The sequence below is a fragment of the Convolutriloba macropyga genome, chromosome 6, assembly GCF_964194025.1.
Source record: "Convolutriloba macropyga chromosome 6, txConMacr16.3, whole genome shotgun sequence".
Classification (NCBI taxonomy): domain Eukaryota; kingdom Metazoa; phylum Xenacoelomorpha; order Acoela; family Convolutidae; genus Convolutriloba; species Convolutriloba macropyga.
This window is the reverse complement of record NC_134473.1, coordinates 47,314,563-47,332,933: the sequence shown is the minus strand read 5'-3', so window position 1 is coordinate 47,332,933 and position 18,371 is coordinate 47,314,563. Positions and strand designations below refer to the sequence as shown.

At 35.1% G+C, this 18,371-nt stretch overlaps 2 protein-coding genes across 2 annotated transcripts in view; one reads left to right on the top strand and one right to left on the bottom strand.

Moving 5' to 3' along the window:
- Positions 1 to 15,313, top strand: part of LOC142341715 (uncharacterized) — a 47,165-nt gene extending 31,852 nt beyond the window's left edge. The window contains exon 11 of the mRNA XM_075392879.1: positions 14,757 to 15,313. Coding sequence (XP_075248994.1) covers positions 14,757 to 14,944 — 188 coding nt within the window. The 3' untranslated portion in view covers positions 14,945 to 15,313. The remainder of the gene's footprint in view (positions 1 to 14,756) is intronic.
- LOC142341716 (gamma-aminobutyric acid receptor-associated protein) overlaps positions 1 to 18,371 on the bottom strand; it is a 335,133-nt gene that overhangs the window by 106,366 nt on the left and 210,396 nt on the right. The window lies entirely within an intron of this gene.

Genomic DNA, 18,371 nt, shown 5'->3' with positions numbered 1-18,371 from the left:
CCCAGGTTCGATGCTCCCTCATCTACTTTGAACCTCTCTCGAAGTCATTGACCTCTCTCCATATGTTTTCTTAACAATGCTGCTCAATGTGGCTCTGAAACATGCGCATGAAGAGGCCCCTAAACATGCGAAAATCTCCCATTTTTTTAGTGCTCACGCGTTAAATATATAGGATTACCATTTTTCATCACCCAAACGCACACAGGGACAAAAAACGACTCGCGTTGCAAGAATTGCTCTAACAGGCCGCATGGTGTTAACTAGAAATTTTCATGTCTACAAAAGGGAAGGTTCCAACTCGGGTTCGAACTCTCGACACTCAGAATAGCAGTCCCGCATCTTACCAGCTGCTCTGTAACCACTACAGACAACCGTTTCCCACAATTGCTTTTATCGGATATTAAGCATATTTAAGATTGAGAGCATTTGACATACGCTAAATACAAAAAGTAAAACGGGGAAAACAGTTGAAAGCTAAGAATATTCTAGAATTGCGTAGAACCTGCAAAGCTAAAACTTTGCAGAAAAACACGTTTACAATTACTTCGTTTTTCCGTTTTTCTTCGTTAGGGAGCAATTGAAAAACACGTAGTACCCAGGACAGTAAATCCTCCCTCTGAGCCAGCATTCTTTCAAGTCTTCATAGCCTCGTGGTACCTGCACCTGACTAACAGTTTTTCGTTCCAGGTTCGGTTCTCTTCCATCTACTTAGAGCTTTTTGGTTCATTGAATTCTCTCGATATGTTCGCTTATCCATGGGTCTTAAACATGCGCATCAAGAGGCCCCCTAAAGATGCAAAAATTGCGTCACATTTTAGAGCTCACGCGTTTAATATATAGGATTACACTTTTTCTTTACGCAAACATCAGGGACAAAGACTCGGGTCGCAAGAATTGCTCTCTAAAAACAGGAAGAATTGTGCTGATTAGAATTTTTTTGTCTACAAAAAGGAAAGTTTCGATACGGGTTCGAACTTTCGACCCTCAGAATAGCAGTCCTCCATCTTACCAACTGCACTATAATAACTACAGACCACCGTTTTTCACAAACGCTTTTATCGTATCAAAATTACTTTGAGATTCGGAGCATTTGAGATCACGCAAAAATTAGAAAATCAGTAAAAAGCGTGGAAAAATAGTTGAAAGCTAAGTGTTCTAGATTAGCGCAGAATATGTAAAACTAAAACTTTGCAGAAAAACCTTTGATTACAATAAATGCTTCAAACTTCTTTCGGAAGCAATTAAAAAACACGTAGTAGCCAGGAGAGTAAACACTCCCTCTGGGCGAGCATACCTTTGAAACCCTCATAGCCTCGTGATTACTGCACCTGACTAACAGTATTTTGTCCGGATCGGTTCTGACCCATCTACTTTGAGCTTTTTAGTTCAATGATCTCTCGATATGCTCGCAAAACCATGCTTCCCAAGGCGGTCCTTAAACATGTGCCTCGAGATGCCACTTAGACATTCAAAAATTTTTTCAAATTTTAGAGCTCACGCGTTAAAGAAATAGGATTGTCCTAATTGAATTTTTCATGCATTTCTTCATTTTTTGAGTGATTTGTTGCAAACTTTGAAATGAAATTTTTTGTTAGTCGAGTTGTTATTACCTCCGTCGAATTGACGGAATCGGACTCAGTAGGTCGCGGTTCGAACCCCATCTTCGGTTGAAGTTTTTGCACCCCATAAAGAAAAACTTATCTAGGCTACAGACCCTGAATTGAAATGAGCCGCGTGTCATTTGAGAGAAATTTTTCCGTCGTAAGTCGGTTTATGTTTTAGAACCCTTCTCTTCTCAGCGGGCTATTATCTCAAGTATGTTGGGTATGTTGATATTCGCAATAATATTTTATGTAGGAACTTGAACTGTAAAGTTCTTTTTGTTTTTAGTTCATCGCTGAAATTCAAAATTTCAGTTCTCAGTCAATTTAACTACTCGATAATTGACAGTATTTTGTGTCAGTGTTTGCTGCTTGGCGTGACTGTTTCGCTGACTTGTGGCTAGGTGCGAGGAGTTATTGCAGAGGAATTTTTTGTCGCTGCGAAGCTGTAAGTTAAGTTTCGCTTGGTTTTTGTCTGGGCATTTTTTGTTTTACGTTTTCTAAAGAATTTGAATTGCACTGGTGGAACGCTGTTATTTTTTAAAGATCTCTGCACACATTTTTAATTGCTCTTAAACGAAGTTCGTAGCAATTATTTTAGTCCTGTCTTTTTTATTCCATTTTTCGCTTGACCGATTTTTCGTCTGACGCTTTTGACTTTTCGTCCTCAAAAACGGGATGAAAAGGTAGCGCCGCGCGGGAAGTAGGTGCTCTTAGAGCTTTTCAGCTCTGTTTCAGCTCAAACTCTTTAGGTGACTTATACTTATGGTGTGAAGGGCGGTTCTTAGAGGTTAAAGACCGCTCCACTGTTAACACCCCCATATTGTCCCCCACACCCCCCATCTGCCCGCCCTCTGTGCAACCCCCCCCCCCGGTTTCTAGCTACTGACGAACAACCGCTGACTATAAACGCAAATTTATACTTTTTGCACAATTTATTTCAAGCTTTTTGAAAATTTGACATTTTTAATGTTAATCAGCCCAAGGAATCTCCTTTAATAGTAGGTCATTGCATAGTTTATATTGGTAATGGAATGGTTTCAACATTTTTACATGGCGAATTTTAGCATTTTTTGACCAAATGTGCAATTTTTAAATTTTTTAATCTTTATTTCTTAAATTTTTCCACACCCAGAGGCCAGAAAACTCTTAATGGGTTTGGCTATTTGTACTTTTATTGGCCATGAAATAGTTTTTTAACTATTTAATGTCACAAATTTTAGTATTTTTTGGATAAAACTAGCTTTTTTTCCAGTTTTTTAATTTTATGACAATTTTTGCCATTTTTTTCAATTTTTTGACATTTATAGTCATAATTCAGGTTTTTTGATCCTTGGGGGGGGGGGGGTCAGAAAACCTCCGTTCGTATTTGATAAAGGTTACTGGAAAATTTTTGTATTGGAATAATTTTCAACTTTTTAATATCGCAATTAACAATTTTTGTTTGCAATATTCTTTCGAATTTTTTGGTCTTTTTTAGATTTCTCTAGCCTCAAGAGCCACGGAGCCTCCTTCAGGTTTTGATAATTTGGTACTGCATAGTATATAGATGTAATGGAATGTTTTTCAAGATTTTAGAACACAAATTTGAGCCTTTTTCAAAAATATAAGCATTTTATTCTTTTTTAATTTTTTCGGGCACCAGGGGACCTGGGACCTCCTCCAAGTTTTGATAATAAGCTGCTGCATAGTTTTTGTAGTTAATGGACTGGTGGTCATTATTTTTACGACTCCAGTGTTAGTACTTTTTATATAGAATTTAAAATTTTTTCAAATTTGAGGAAAATTTTTTTCCAAGTGTATGGATCTTTATGAGCCACTGAAACTATTTCAGGCTTGAAACAGGGATACTGAATGGTTTTTTGAGAAAAGGAAAAGGTTCTTAAGATATTCATATCAAGATTTGGTTAAGTTTGCAATTGTTTCCAAAAATTTTCAATATTTTTCGTTTTCTGAGTTAACGACCAGTACTGGCCAACGGAACTTTTCAAGTCTTGGAGATTAGTAATTTGGCCAAACTTTTGAGACAAAAAATGTCTTTGAGCTTTTTTACTGCGAAGTTGAAAACTTTTCTTTTTAATTCTTCTTTTTTCAGCTTTTTCGATGGTTTATTAAGAAGGCTAGAAAACTAGAAGTTGCAGAATCAAATCCCAGCATGGAAAATTTTCTTATCGCTCTGTCGGTTTGGATTTCTTTCCTTCTCCTTCTCGTTCACACTTCATCTCTCTCTCTCTCTCTCTTTGTTGATGCCGCACGTCAGCTGCTGTTATATGGCGTAATGTCATCATCTCCGATCCTCATTAACAATAAGTTATAGCAGAAATGTTTTTATCATAAATGACTAAACGGTAAATTTTTAGGAAATCATTGTTAATTGCTCTCAAAAGCAATTTTTAGCAATTATATTTATCCTGTTTATCTATTTTATGCAATTTTTCGCTTGGGCGTTTTTTGTCTGACCCTTTTGACTTTCGTCTTCGGAAACAGGGGGAAAAAAGGTAGCGCCCAGTTTGCATTAAGTTTTCTAAGAGCCGTTCATCCCACTAGTCTTCAAGTATACCATTAACAGAAACTGTTTTGGAGACTTATGCTTATGGTGTGAAGAGCGGTTCTTAGAAATTGATCCCACACCCCCACCCACCCCCGCTGCGCTCACCTTTCCCCCCTGTATTAATCTAACGCTATCCTCACTAAAGCGTGGCTAGTTATTGACGAAGCAAACCGCTCGCCGGTCGTTTGAGAGCAATTTGCCCGACGTTAGTCAGTTATATTCAAGATTTTATGATTTTTGAAGTCAAATTGGAGAATTGATTCCGGTGAAGCCAAAACAGGAAGTGCAGAGAAAATGCGTGTGGTTTTGCGGCGTGAATTTTGTTCACTCCACTTTCAATGCAGTAAGAAAGCGGTGTTTGAGACACAATTCACCCAACGGATTGTTGTTTTGTTCATACGCGGCATTTTGACTTGGATTTATCCAAAATTTTTTTTAATCAGATTTTCAAAGCGGTTTTTGCAATCCATTTATTGCCCGTTTATAGGTCTAGTCTTTTGTTTAGTCAATGTAAATTGTTTCTTTGATTATGTCGGGCTTGTCCTGCTATGTTCTTTAATAGCCACACAGTGGTAGCTGGAGTTACTATTGGCCTTCTCTTGGTTTTTTTTGTAAAGATTTTTTTTACTACCATGTGGCGCCACAATCACTTCAAATCTGCTGTTTGTTCATTCATTCATTCATGCAATTACAACTGAATTGCGTGTGTGACGTCATTTTTCACTCCTATTGGAGCGAGTTTTTTGTGATGAATTTTTTGGTAAATTGACTTTGTCTCGAAAATTGACATTTCTTGGCTTTAATTTAAAAAGATAAGGTCTGCAAGGTTATTGGAGAGCAGCTGACAGCAGCAGCAATAACTTATATGGATTCGTAATCAAAGTATAACATGAGAATTAACAAAAATAAATTTATATTTGGTCTGTTTCTGTTACTACCTTCTTGATACTGCAGCTCTACGAAGCTGTTGCGGCTATTTTCTGGCAATCTGCCGGCTATGTTGTTTATTTCAAGTGTTAATGCTGTTCTTCTGTTGCTTCTATGTCTAGCAATGTCTTGTGTTCTTCTTTATATGCGCTGTTTTAAATTCGACTTTTCGATTGATCGATTTTTTTGTCTGACGCTTCTGACTTTTCGTCCTAAAAACTGGGACAAACAGGTAACGCCCAGAGGTCATTAAGTTCTCGTAGTCTTTCGGCTGACTAGACTCTTCGAAAACTTTCGCTTATTAGACTTGCGCTTATTAGACTGTAAGTAATAGTGAAAATGCCGGTTTTTTAACGGGGGGGGGGGGGGGCTGGACCTGTCCCCCCGTTACAATATCGGCATGGCTTTTTTTAGGTGCCCCTGTCGAAAAATTGTAAATTTTTTCAAAAATTTTGTTTCTCGTGGTTGGCAAAGACTTGTACTTTTTTGTGAATTTGGTGTTGTGAAAGTGTTGAGAAAAAGTCACTTTACATAAAACAATTCATAGCAATTGAACTCAGTTAGAAAGTCTTTTATATGAACCATAAAGCACTCAGAGTCTCTCAGTTCTGTCATAATGAACACTTTTGTGTACTCTTCCTTCCTTCAAGTGTTGAATCTCTTTTGGCAGTGAAGGATCGTTTTTGTCAATTTTTTCACCAACCGGGAGCTTCGACATCAGTAAGAGTCTCGGAGGACAGACTGTGGCTTGAGTTCTTGAATTTGTGCTTTCTCCACTGAAGCAAAGGTTCAATATAATATACTAAATGAGTGAATGAGCGAAGTTTTTACTCAGTTTAATTTAACTAACAATTTAACTTTTCTGTAAAAATTTGTTTCCGGTTTCGCTTCCGGCTTATGGTTTCGTCTTTGGAAATTGAAAGACTCAGTTTCCCGTCCCCGTAATCAAGGCGCAAGTTGTTGAACTCGGTGACAGGGGTGCTTCCACTTCCGTCAATTCCTCTCTCATTTGTTCAGCAGTTGAAATAGAAAATGGCCTTTTCTTTAGCACAATGTTGAAATTGTTTTTGCCCTTTGAATGATTTTGACAGTTTTGTGTAAAATAGTTCAGGTATCGAAGGACACGCAAGTGAATTCAGATCAATGAAAGAGCACTCCAGCACATCTGACAAAAGTTTCACTTTTTCCTCTCCCTTAGCGTAGAATATTGCACCTGGATTCCTCAAGCGAATGCTTGGAATTATTTGTGTAAGATAAATATAGGGATAGTTTCTATGTCCCTCTGTCCCACTCAATGCCGTGCAAATTTCTAGTCAACCAACTGAAAGATTGCTTTCGTTGAGTTGTTAACTCACGATAGTCCTCTCTACAAATACCAAGTTCTTTAAGGATAAATTTTTCTTTTCTGTGACGAAATCCCTCAACGTATAACAGAACTGTTTTGGTGCTCACCATTCCAATAAATGAAAAATTGAGGGATGAAAAATCTTTATATATAAGCAAAACACTAATCCCGTCAAATGACCGCTAAAACAGTTACTACTTTTCCAAGGAAGCATATACGAGTAACCAGGTCTTTGGTTTTATATTTCGTATATGAAACCACCTGCGTCGTGTAAAATAGCGTAAAACTGTTGAGATTTTTAAGTGTTTATTTACTGAAGAATTATCTACGTCTATAATACCACCGTAGGGCCTCAATTTTAGCGCTTTTTCGAAATCAAACCCTTCAATTTCACTAAAATATTCAATTGTAGCCAGAAAATAATTCAAACCTACTGTTGTTTTGGTATACTGATCAAACCGATAATTTTCTCGATAAATTTTTTCGAAAAATTTTTGCATACAATTGGTTTTCAAGACGCATACCTTTTCGCTAGCCTGGCTCCGCATTAAAATGATTGGAAATATAAGAAGATGGATTATTATTCATTGCGTCGGGAAAACAATTTATTAACAACAGACTACAAGTGATTTGATTTAAGCATACTCGTAACCTTGATCATTCTAAAGCAAATTCCTTTGAAACCGATTCAAGATAAGTAAGCAATAAAGGAGTGTTTGTATGTTTTCCCATAAAAAGTTTACACAATACACTAGTAACCCCACACACACATACAAAATGTACACATATAATGTTAACAACACGTTTTACTGTTTATTACCAATGATAAGAAAGTGTTAAATACGTTTAAGTGGTATGCAGGCACAACAGGTAGCGTAAAAGCATTGAGGTAAAGTTTTGTTTCAAAGCTTAATAAACCCAAGAGTGTAACAAAACTTTGCTAAATATCTGTATCTAAAATGGAATTTATTGCAAAAGCACATGTTAAAACCAAGACGTTAACAAACCACAAAGCCTTATATATCTTTTGATCTACATAGCATTCCTCATTTTAACGTTGTTTCGTATTAGAACAATATACTGCATTCATTAATTGCTCTAGATAAGAAAGTGATACAAATCTGTTTGTACATGCAACATAGCTAGCATGGAAAGATTGGAAACGTTCAAACAAATAGTGTACTGAGGTTCACCTAAAATACAAAGATTTGACTGTAATGACCGTTTGTGTAATACTTGAGTAACCTTTTACAACAAAAACGGAAAGAATTGATTGAACACGCCTTAGTTTAAACTTATAAATGAACACTTATTTTCCTATTTTTGGCCTCAACTTTCATTTGCTCAATGCCAAATTTTTTTAGCAGAAGTGTTCCTGGATTTTAACAACAGATTCCTCTTGTTCAATTTGATTACCAAAATTCTGCTATAACCAAAGAAATTAATTCTAATGTCTCCTAGCCATCATTGGCGGAATGCCTGTAGAACGCCTGACAGCCGAACAACTGCTTATTAGACTTACAGAAAACCGACTGTTATCATTGTACAGCAGGATTATCAGTTAGATGAGTGGGTTACAGTGAATCAGGTGGCTGTGCCTATTGTGATTTTTGATTTAGTTCAGTCATTTCGATTTGGGAAAGGCCTTATGAAAGGAGCTCAATACTTGCTGAATTTTGTAACGTCTTATGTCAGAGAGTTTGTATTTGACCCAGACACATAGGACTGTGGAATAAGAAATTTTTTTGCGATTATGAGGTGAAAGAAATTCCGTTGTATGAAAATCAAGAAGGCTACTGGAGAGATCTTGAACTGGTCGAAAGCATTTGGAAAATGAAACCAGATTTTGAGAGCGAACCAGCAAATCCTGCCATGGTTCATGATACAATTGCCTGTACAGCCGAAAACAAACCAGATGATGTTTCGAGCAGTGGCAGCTTTGATGGCGACTCCACCCGTGAGCAAGTGTTTTGCACCAAAGAAACGCAGAATCGATCTCAATTATGAAAACTAAATCAGAACTTTTTCCTTTGTTTGTTGCGTGTGTGTGACATTCTTTTTGTGAAGCTGACTTTATAAATGTTGACTACTTTATAACTGAATTCTGAATTCTCAGATCTTTCAGCTTATTTCAAATATCAAACTCTAGCAAAAACGCACTTCATATTATTTGTGGTAAAAGTCACTATTATCTTGAAAGGAAAATTTTTCAATCATAACTTTGTTTCTGTTGTGGACATGAATTACATTCTAAATGGTATCAACACGCTATAAGAAGAATTTAAGAAATGTGGCTTGCTTTGAATTGAATCGTAAAAAATGCAATACCAATAAAACTATTTAAGAGCACTTTTCCTCACTTTGGCTCTACATGGTCGATTGAACAGATATGCTAAAATTAGAACTCAAACTCAACCTACTTTTATGGTTGCCACACCCAAGTTTTGTCTACCATGTAGTGAAATAATACATGAACACTTCAAAGAAGTTTTCATAGAAACATAAATGTGTTAATTGCCGGCAAAATTGTCAAAATTTTTTGTTCTTAATCTCTCATACTTTTTCTCCACAATTTCAGCACAAATTTTAAAAATGACCTTGTACACTGAAGACTGTACAATTTGTTGTTATCTATTTTATCCGACTGTTCTTTTATAACATTTGTTTCGCAAATTTGATAGTTTTAACTAAAAACATTAAAAGTAATGAAACATATATTCAGCACCCAGATAATCACTATTATTTGTTTCGCCAGGCTGCTAAATGAAGTTTCACCATAAATGGCGTTTTAACTCAGAAACAACACTTTATTCTACATTCTTCACCCAAGAAAAATCAATTTTTTAACTTTTTTGTCAAAAAATGCCGAAAAACAACAAAAAATTAACAAAAAGTTACATGCAAACAACACCCAATCACTCTTTATTTATTGTTCGGGCAATCATTCACCTTATAGAACTTTGTTGTCAACTTCATTTTTACTAGCATAGAACATTTTATTCTACATTCTTACCTCAAAATTGCCAATTTTTACACATTTTTGGCCTGTTTTCATCAAAAAATACAAAAAATGTGTGTAAAAGTTATCACTGAATAATATCTAATATGAACTCGATTCCTTAACAGTATTTCACCCACCGTATTTTAACATTTTTTAAAACGTGTAAAAATGATTATTGGCAGCGAAAAACAATTTTTTAAAACTTTTTACCACCAAAAAACAGCAATTTTTGCACTTTTTTGGCTGTTTTTCTCTTTGTTTTTCTGTTTTTCTCAAAATTACACCTTAAGCGCTCCACTCAAACTGTTTTTAACTCATAATTTTACCAAAATTCAATCGGATCCCATATCGAGCATTTACCGACACAGTAATGAAGCCATAAAATCACTTTATTAACCAATTTCAGACGAATTTTAAACCCCAATTTCTTCAATTTTTCAGTCAAATTTCACGATATTTTGTCACCCATTCATTCTTATGCGCTATTTTTAGTTCGAAACTCTACTTGAAACTTATCTCCAAACTTTGAATTCAATAAACTTCCAATTTCACTACTTCGCACTTGTTAATTAAAACATGTGGGCAATAAATAAAACCCATAAAATTAATGCCACTTGTGTGGTCTCAGACTGGCAAAACTATTAAATTTCTTACATTGGAAAAAGTTATCAAATTTAAACTATCTTTTTCTTCTACCTCAGTATTCCATCAGGTTGGTCACTTTCGCTTTTCAGTCCTTCATTAGTCTCATTAGACTAGAAAAAGTATTCAGAGTTTTAAAGAAAAAATCGTAAATTTTAGAAAAATTTTACAAGTTTCTCTCATTCACGGTACCAACTTTTTTCCAAAAATTTTACAAGTTCCACCACTCTCACAACACCAAATTCACAAAAAAAATTACAAGTCTGCCAACCACGAGAAACAAAATATTCGAAACTTTTTACAAGTTTTCGACAAGGGCACCTAACAAAGGCCATGCCGGTATTGTAACGGGGGGACAGGTCCCCCCGTTAAAATACCGGCATTTTCACTTCTACTTTTGTGTTTCCTCCGAATTGTGGCGTTTGTTTAGTTTTCGATCATAAATGATTTACCTAATCTCATGACTTTTAATCTAATGACTTTTAAAACTCAGTTCATGTTATTCTTTCAGAGCTGGTTGTCGGACCTCTCACTAAGTAAAAGAGCAAAAATAGAAACGAGTACTTCATACCATGTATTTTATTTCCTTTCCTTGTTTCACTTTTTTTATATTGAACTTAAGCAATAAAATGTCCAAGTTTTTAAAACTATGTTTTCGATAGTTCTCCATCTATTACACAAAACGATATAGTATGAATTGTTGATATAGTATCGATTGTTGTTTAAATTCTATTTTAAAATTTAGAAGAGACAAAAAGTTGGTTGTTTTCAACTTTTATTAAAATCTGCTTTATGTAAGCAGAGCAACGGTTGGCTTCCTTGTTAATAGCCGCAGTCAGCTTCTCAACGGCTATTATTTAGGCGTCTTTTTCTTAAGATCTGTTCACACATTTGCATGATTATTGAAGTCAAATTGGGGTAGTGATTTTGGTGACACCGAAACAGGAAGTGGAGCGAGAAAGCGAGTGGTTTGGTGGCGTGAAATGTTAATTTTAAAGTAGACTGAGAAAACGGTGTTTGAACAAAAATTCGTCTTCTTGCTTAAGGTTTTTTGTTCACATGCGGCAATTTCACTTTGATTTTTTATTGTTTTTTTTCCGATTTCTTGGATCGGGGTATTTTAAATGGTTTTCCCAATACATTTATAGTTCATTCTAGTTTTGTTTGAACCAAATTTACTTTTCTCGTCAGTGGTTTTTTCACCTTTTGTTTTTTGACATTGATTTTGTTGTTTTTCTTAAAATTTTGTTATCGGGAAATGGTTTTCCCAATTCACTCATATTTCGTTCTAGCTCTAGTGTTTGTTTAGTCAATGGAAATTCTTTGAATTATACGTCAGGACTTCGTCGAATATTTTTTTTGCTTTACCTTAGTTCGCAGCTTGTTCAACATTTTGCGTGAAATGTTCTCTGGGTTAGTTTCACTCTTCTCTCATTCTGCTAAATGTATTTTTAGATAGCAATTGCTCAGCAAAGCAATTCAAAATGAACTGAGTCAGTATCAAAAAACGAAATCAAAAATAGAAACGGGATTAACCCATAAAGCGCAATTTTGGATGCCCGTTACTCGAACTTTGTTCTTAGTTACCATCTATAATACTTTTTGGCTTTGATGCTAGAGCCTGTGTGGTATCGCTACGAAACAGGAGTTTGTTCAGCTGCAAAATGACATCAAAATAGTTTGCACTTTAAAATTATTTGTACAAAAATCGTTTTTTTTTTATTAGTTTTATCTCCCTTTCAATCCCAATCTTGGTTATGGGAATCAACGGCGGCTATTTTTCTGCAATCTGCCGGTTATGTTTTTAGAAGCATTCATGTCTTGAAAAAGTAATGGAAAAATTGTTTTCATTTAATCTCAATGCTTTTATATAGTTTTGTTTGCGTTTGTTTTGATAATATATTTCGTTGGAACAGTTATTTTTAACGTAACATAACTTTAAAGAGTATTGGCAATATTTTTGATTCTGCGCTCTTTTGAAGTTCGTTTTGTTGTCAGCCCACGTAATCCTACTAGTGACAGATCGAATTGGCTCTTTGAGTCATGTTTTATTATTTGATTGGTTTGTGCTTATTATAGCTGCGAAGCTGTCAGCTGAGCGTAGCTATATTGCGGTGCTCTTGGTTTTTTACAATTCAAAGGGCGCTGTCTTTTTTTTTAAGATCTGTTCACACATTTTCATGATTTCTGAAGTCAAATTGGAGTAGTGATTTTGGTCACGCCGAAACAGGAAGTGGAGCGAAAAAGCGAGTGGTTTTGCGGCGTGAAATTTTTTCGCTCTAAATTTAAAGTAAAGAGAAAACGGTGTTTGAGCAGAAATTCGCTTTCTCGCTAGTGGTTTTTTGTTCACATGCGGCAATTTCACTTTGATTTTAAGTTTTTTCGGTTTTTTGGATCGGATTTTTTTCTAAATGGTTTTCGCAATCCATGCATAGTCCGTTCTTGGTCTAGTTTTCTGTTTAGTCAATGAAAATTCTTTGAATTGTACGTCAGGACTTGTCCTGTTATGTTTTTTTTGTTTTGTCGTCTGACGCTCTCTTTCGTGTTACATTTGTTCAGATAGCAAAGCTGAAAAGTCAAATTTTCTGAATGACTTCTTCCTCTCACTAACGGCGTTTGCGCGCGTGACGTCATTTCTCACTCGCTTTAGCAGAAGTTTTTAGGTCATTTGCGTGATTAGATTTTGATCATACGTGACTTACCTCACTCAATAAAATGACTTTTGCACTTTAAAACTTAAGTTTATTGAATTTGTTTAAGGTCAAAGGAATTCATATGTGCAGTAAAGGTCCCTAATAAGAGGCTTCTGTGGAATGAATTTTCATAAGCTTTATTAATTTTTCGCTGAATGTTTTTTAGCCTAGTTTTTTGAGTGGCGTCGATTTTTTGTTCAATTTAGATCTGTATCTGTTTCTATCTCGCACGATTTTTTGTTCAATTTAGATCTGTATCTGTTCTATCTCTATCTGTTTCTATGGCACGCAGGTCTATTCTTTCGCAGCTATTCCGGCAATCTGCCGGCTATGTTATAACTGTTTAACTGCTCTCAAACGGAGTTCGTAGCAAATGAGAATTTTTTGCGTGACAAATTTTCTGACCCTTTGTCTTATCGTCCTAAAAAACGGGATAAACAGGTAACGCCCGGGGGCATTAATGATTTAAGTTGCCTGCTTCCATCTCTTTGACGCAACTTATTTTTGAAGACATTGACAAAGATTTTTTTCTACGACCCTAATGTTTGCTGTATCAAGTACCATACTGTAAAAGTTTCTCATGATGACTATTTTGGACGTTATGGCCCTATTTTTCTAAAAGAAAATTGGACAAGTTGAAAATATTTTTTCACTTTTTAAATTTCGCTTGTATTGGTATGATTTGCTTGCTATCAAAAGCTTTTTCCAAGGAAGCTTGATGGGCGGGTGGTTTAATTCTTTGAATGGTATTTCAGGACGTGTGGTGCTTTGTTTTTGTTCTTCGTCCAGCAAAAATTTTTGCTTTTCATTGCATTAAATCTTTTTTGACTTCTATAGGTTAGTTCTACGCTGATATCACTCTGCTCAAAGTTTTTTTGTCAGCAGTAGTTGTCAAGAAACCCAATATAAAATGAAACGAGGCAACATCGAAAAAAGTTCAAAAATGGAAATGGAATAAATCCGTTTTTAGAGGCCTAGGTATTTGAACTTTTCTCCTAATTAGCTTAGTTTCCATATCTAATGTTTATTGCTAATGATATCAATTCTTGTATCCTCTCATTAAGGAACAGGAATGTAGTTAACTGCGAAATCTAATGGGAATGCCGCGCACTTGTCTTTGTAAAAATAATTAATTTTTTTTCTTGATTTAATAACAATAATGGTCTTGTGAATCAATTGTGAACCAATTTTCACATAATTGCCGAGTATGTTTTTAATTGCTTGCTTTCTGAGGTCATCAGTTCAATTCAGTATCTGTTGCTATCTATATTCTCCGGCGTGGACGTCTAGTTCGTATCTATTTTAGCAATCGCCGGCTATGTTTAAGTAATGGTTTTTCAATGAACGACGCTTTCGAAAAGTGTTGTAGAAATGCGTTTTCGATTTAGGCGCTGACTGAATACTTTTAATGTCTATAACTTTACCTGGCTCTTCAGCCCTTTTTCATGTGACGTTATCGCATTGCATTTATTTGTTTTCGTGAGAATCGCAAGATAAATTTGTATTTTCAATCGGATATCAAATTTCAGCAGAAAAGTGCGCTATTGATTTGAATCGTTTTGAGTACAAAGTGCTTGCACAAGTGATTAATTGCGCTCAAACTAAGATTGTAGCAATTGTCTTAGTCCGGTGGTCCTTTTTGCGATTTTTTTTACTGACCCGTTTAACTTTTCGTCCTCAAAGACTGGATAAACAAGTAACTCCTGGAGGACATTAACTTCTTTTAGAGCCTTTCGGCTTGTCAGACTATAAGTATGCGGTTCACCGAAACTGTTATGGAGACATAATTCATGGTGTAAAGGGCGGCTTAGAGTTTTGATTTCAAATAGTATTTGTATATTCAAGTTTTGATTTCAAATAGTTTTGTATATTTGTATCTGGTTGGGATTGTAGAATTTAACCACATGTCATAAATTAAATTTACCTGTTCAAAAATATTTATACAGTTAACAAATTTTAAGTTATAGGTAAACAAGTTATGAGCTGAATGATTTAGGAATTGATCCGAATGGTAGACCGAAGAGACAAGTGCAGCCTAACAGACTGTACAGTGGGAAAGAGTTTCTAGTCGACACTAACTCCTCAATCAACACCACCGCCACCCACAGAGCCAATACCAACGCCAATGCTGTCTCTTCTATCAACAACACTCCAATCGCACCATTTAAATCTAAAACAAATTGATGCAGCACAAGGGGAGATCTTATCACACGGTCTACCCATACCACCTCACTGTATTCCTTTTCTATGCTATCTGGACTGAAAGATAACCTCCTTTTTACACTGATGTCTCTTTATATGATAAAAGAACGTAGCTGCATATACATGACAAAACTCGAATTCAAAATACCGATAGAACTCAACAGATAGTTGGCTAACGCGCATTTGGGTTTGTAATCGTTCAAAGACAGCCATTATTATTATTATACCTGAAATTTGTTCAAATTATGTGTTGATAAGAGTGAATTGAAGTGCTGTTGTAACTGCACAATAAAATAACATTTTTCAACTCATCCAGCAAAACTTGGGATTAACCTCATATAGCTCGTGTGGAGATCTATCCATGACATACAAGCTCGGACTAAGTGAAACTTCATGTTGATACTAAAATTTTAAAAAGCCAACAAAACTTTTTTGTTCACCAATGAAATAGAAAGGTAAACCTTATCTGCATTGAAAACACAAAATTTGCAGACGAAAATCTGAGTGATATGATTTTTGTTTTTAATAGCCGCACAGCGATAGCTGGGGCTATTATTGGCCTTCTCTTGGTTTTTACGACTCGAAGAGGAGTATTGGTTTTCTCTCGGTTTTTTTTTTTTTGACAGGAAATAGATTTGTTCACGCGGCATTTTGACCTAAAAGCGAAAGTGAGAAAAGCTGTCTTGGTGAACAGATTTTCGCTAAGCGAGAGAAGTTTTTTGATCATGCGCTGCGTTTAGTGAATGACTTTTTGACTTTGAAAAGTAGTTTTTGACTGAATTGCACATATAGATGACCGTTTTTAGCCGTTTTTTCGTCTGAGTGGCCCAATTTTCTTGCTTTTAATTAGGTTTCTTGTAGAAATAAATTCTATTCGATACTATATTGAAATGTCAACTTCGGAAATTGATACCACAGTGTTTTGCAGAGCCTGAAAATGCGTTTCAAGTTGAAAATTGGCACATAATTCTTGATTTTTTAACTAATTTTTGGCTTTTTTAATATTAATTTCTTCATTTTTGGATCTATTATTCGTCTTTTTGTCAAAAATCAGTTAATATGGCAACTTCTCTTTGATATTTCCTATACTCAACGCCTCTTTCTACCTCGATGTAATTTTGTTTCATAAAATTGTACATATGCTAATCCGATTTTGGTAGTTTTTTTCCGATTTTCGTCAGTTTTTCGTTTGTCTTTTGGTTGTAATTGCTACAAATAGCTTTTTTGCTTTTGTGCAACATGAGGGACTTTAATTTCGTTTCAGTAAAAATTCATTAATTTTTTGGCGTTAAGTTTTGAAAAAACAGTTAAAACTTTTTCATAAATGCAGTCTTAACTTTCTTTGGACAAAAAAGTTCTTTGACCATTATTTTTGCAAAATGTTAATGTTTCGTATTTATGAATTCTGCTTTTTCTCATTTTTTGTTCTCTTCAGGAGGATAGATCTTTGTATCGGTTGACTAGTTATCTTTTCTATGTCTTGAATGCTGAGCAATGAAATGTATCGTTTTTCTTGAGTTTTTTAAATTGATTTTCAAATTTCAAAAATCAAGAATGTCTTTTTGTAACGGTGTTCCTTACATTGTGCCTATATTTATATTCTAGTTAGTATCATTCTAGCTTTGTCCTGGCACCTACATTTATTTTCGGTATATTGATTTTTTTTAGTTGTAAAAAATGAATGATTTCAGCTTTTTCTTAGATTTTCGTCATTTCTTTGGTTTGCAATTGATTTCATTCAACATAAGGCAGTACTGAGAGCTTGATAGCAAGCTTTTTCCAAAATTCCACTTATGACTAAATACTACAGCTTTCTTTTGGCCTTGGTATTAATTAAAACGATTTTTTGCCTTTGATTATTCTGCTGCTTATGTCTTTTCTATGATCAATTTTATTTTTGATTTAGTGTGAAATCATGTGGTCTAGCTTGTGTACAAGAAGGAACAGGTGTGTGTTGTTTTTTGTGTTAATCGCAGTGATGCGAAGTGTAATTATAGGTGTTTTCTTATTCTTAAATTTGAGCTTTCTTTCTTGAAAAGATTTAACTTAGTTTTTAAGATTATTATCTGCCGTTTGCTTTCGCGATCTTTTTCAGATTAGAATCATGAATTATTAGAGGGCTATTGATAACCTTTTCAGCTTTTTCAGACTATCAGGTTTTTAACCACCTCATTTATTTTGGATTTTTTAACGATACCAAGTTTTCAATGATATAAAATTTTGCTGCATTTTGTTTCTCTTGTTGACAGTGGTTTAAGTTTCACCAATTTTTAGAGCAGGCCTGGGGAGGTAGTGAGTTCATGGTTTAATACAAAAGGTAGTGGCTTCTGTTGCAATTACGGTTTTATTAGTGAAGTTCTGACGCTTCGAGTCGCTTCCGGAATTCTTCCGGCTATGTTTTTTTTATTTCTTCATGATTTTTGTTACGACCATATGACGTCACAGCCACTTTTTGTTCATTCGTTCATGCAATTTCAACTGAATTGCATGTGTGACGTCATTTTTCGCTCTTAGTGGAGCGAGTTTTTTTGTTCATGCGCGTGATTAAATTTTTGGTCACTCTTGACTTACCTCACTCTCAAAAATGACTTCCTCACTTTGAAATTGACTTTAATTTACTTTAATTCAAAGAGATAAGGTCAAATGGGTGTGTGTCAGTCTAAATGAAGGTTATTTGAGATCAGCTAATAGAGGCAGCAGTAACTTATACAGATTTTTAATCAAAATATAACAGATCAGCCCTGAATGAAAAGACGATTTTTTTTGGTCTGTCTTTTTTACTGTTCTTTACTGCCGATCTACGAATCTATTGCGGCTATTTTCTGGCAATCTGCCAGCTATGTTAATAAAATACAGAATTTAATTTTAATTTCATTATTCTGAACTTAGTGAGCTTCGCTATATTCTGGGCATGCTCGCTTTCAAAACAGCTCGATTGGATGATTTGAAAATTTACTATAATCTACTGATTGGTTAAAATCTAATATGTCAAAAAAGACATCTACCGATGTCTGAAATTGCCAGATATTCTCCTAAGAATAAGTCTGAATATTTGTTTCAAATTCGCAATAACTGATTGCATTCACGTTTAATTTGTAAGTTGTCTTATCTTCGTTTTCAATCAACTGTGGGTGCATTTTTGTTGATCTTTCTATGAGCTGAACATAATGAACCAAGTGAAGCATTTTCGACAAAATTTAGCTCCCTTCCCTTCTCATGTTCTTCTCTCAATGAAGTTTTCGAAAGCTTGAGTTTGAACACTAAGGCACCCTCAGGCTAGACTTCGGAGCTTCAATCCACTACTCAACGTTTAAATTATATTATGCGTAGTGGTAGCCTACGTTCGGGGGGGGGGAGTGGGTTTGAAATGATTAAATCATTGTCTGGTTCATTTCGTCAGCGTGTTCTT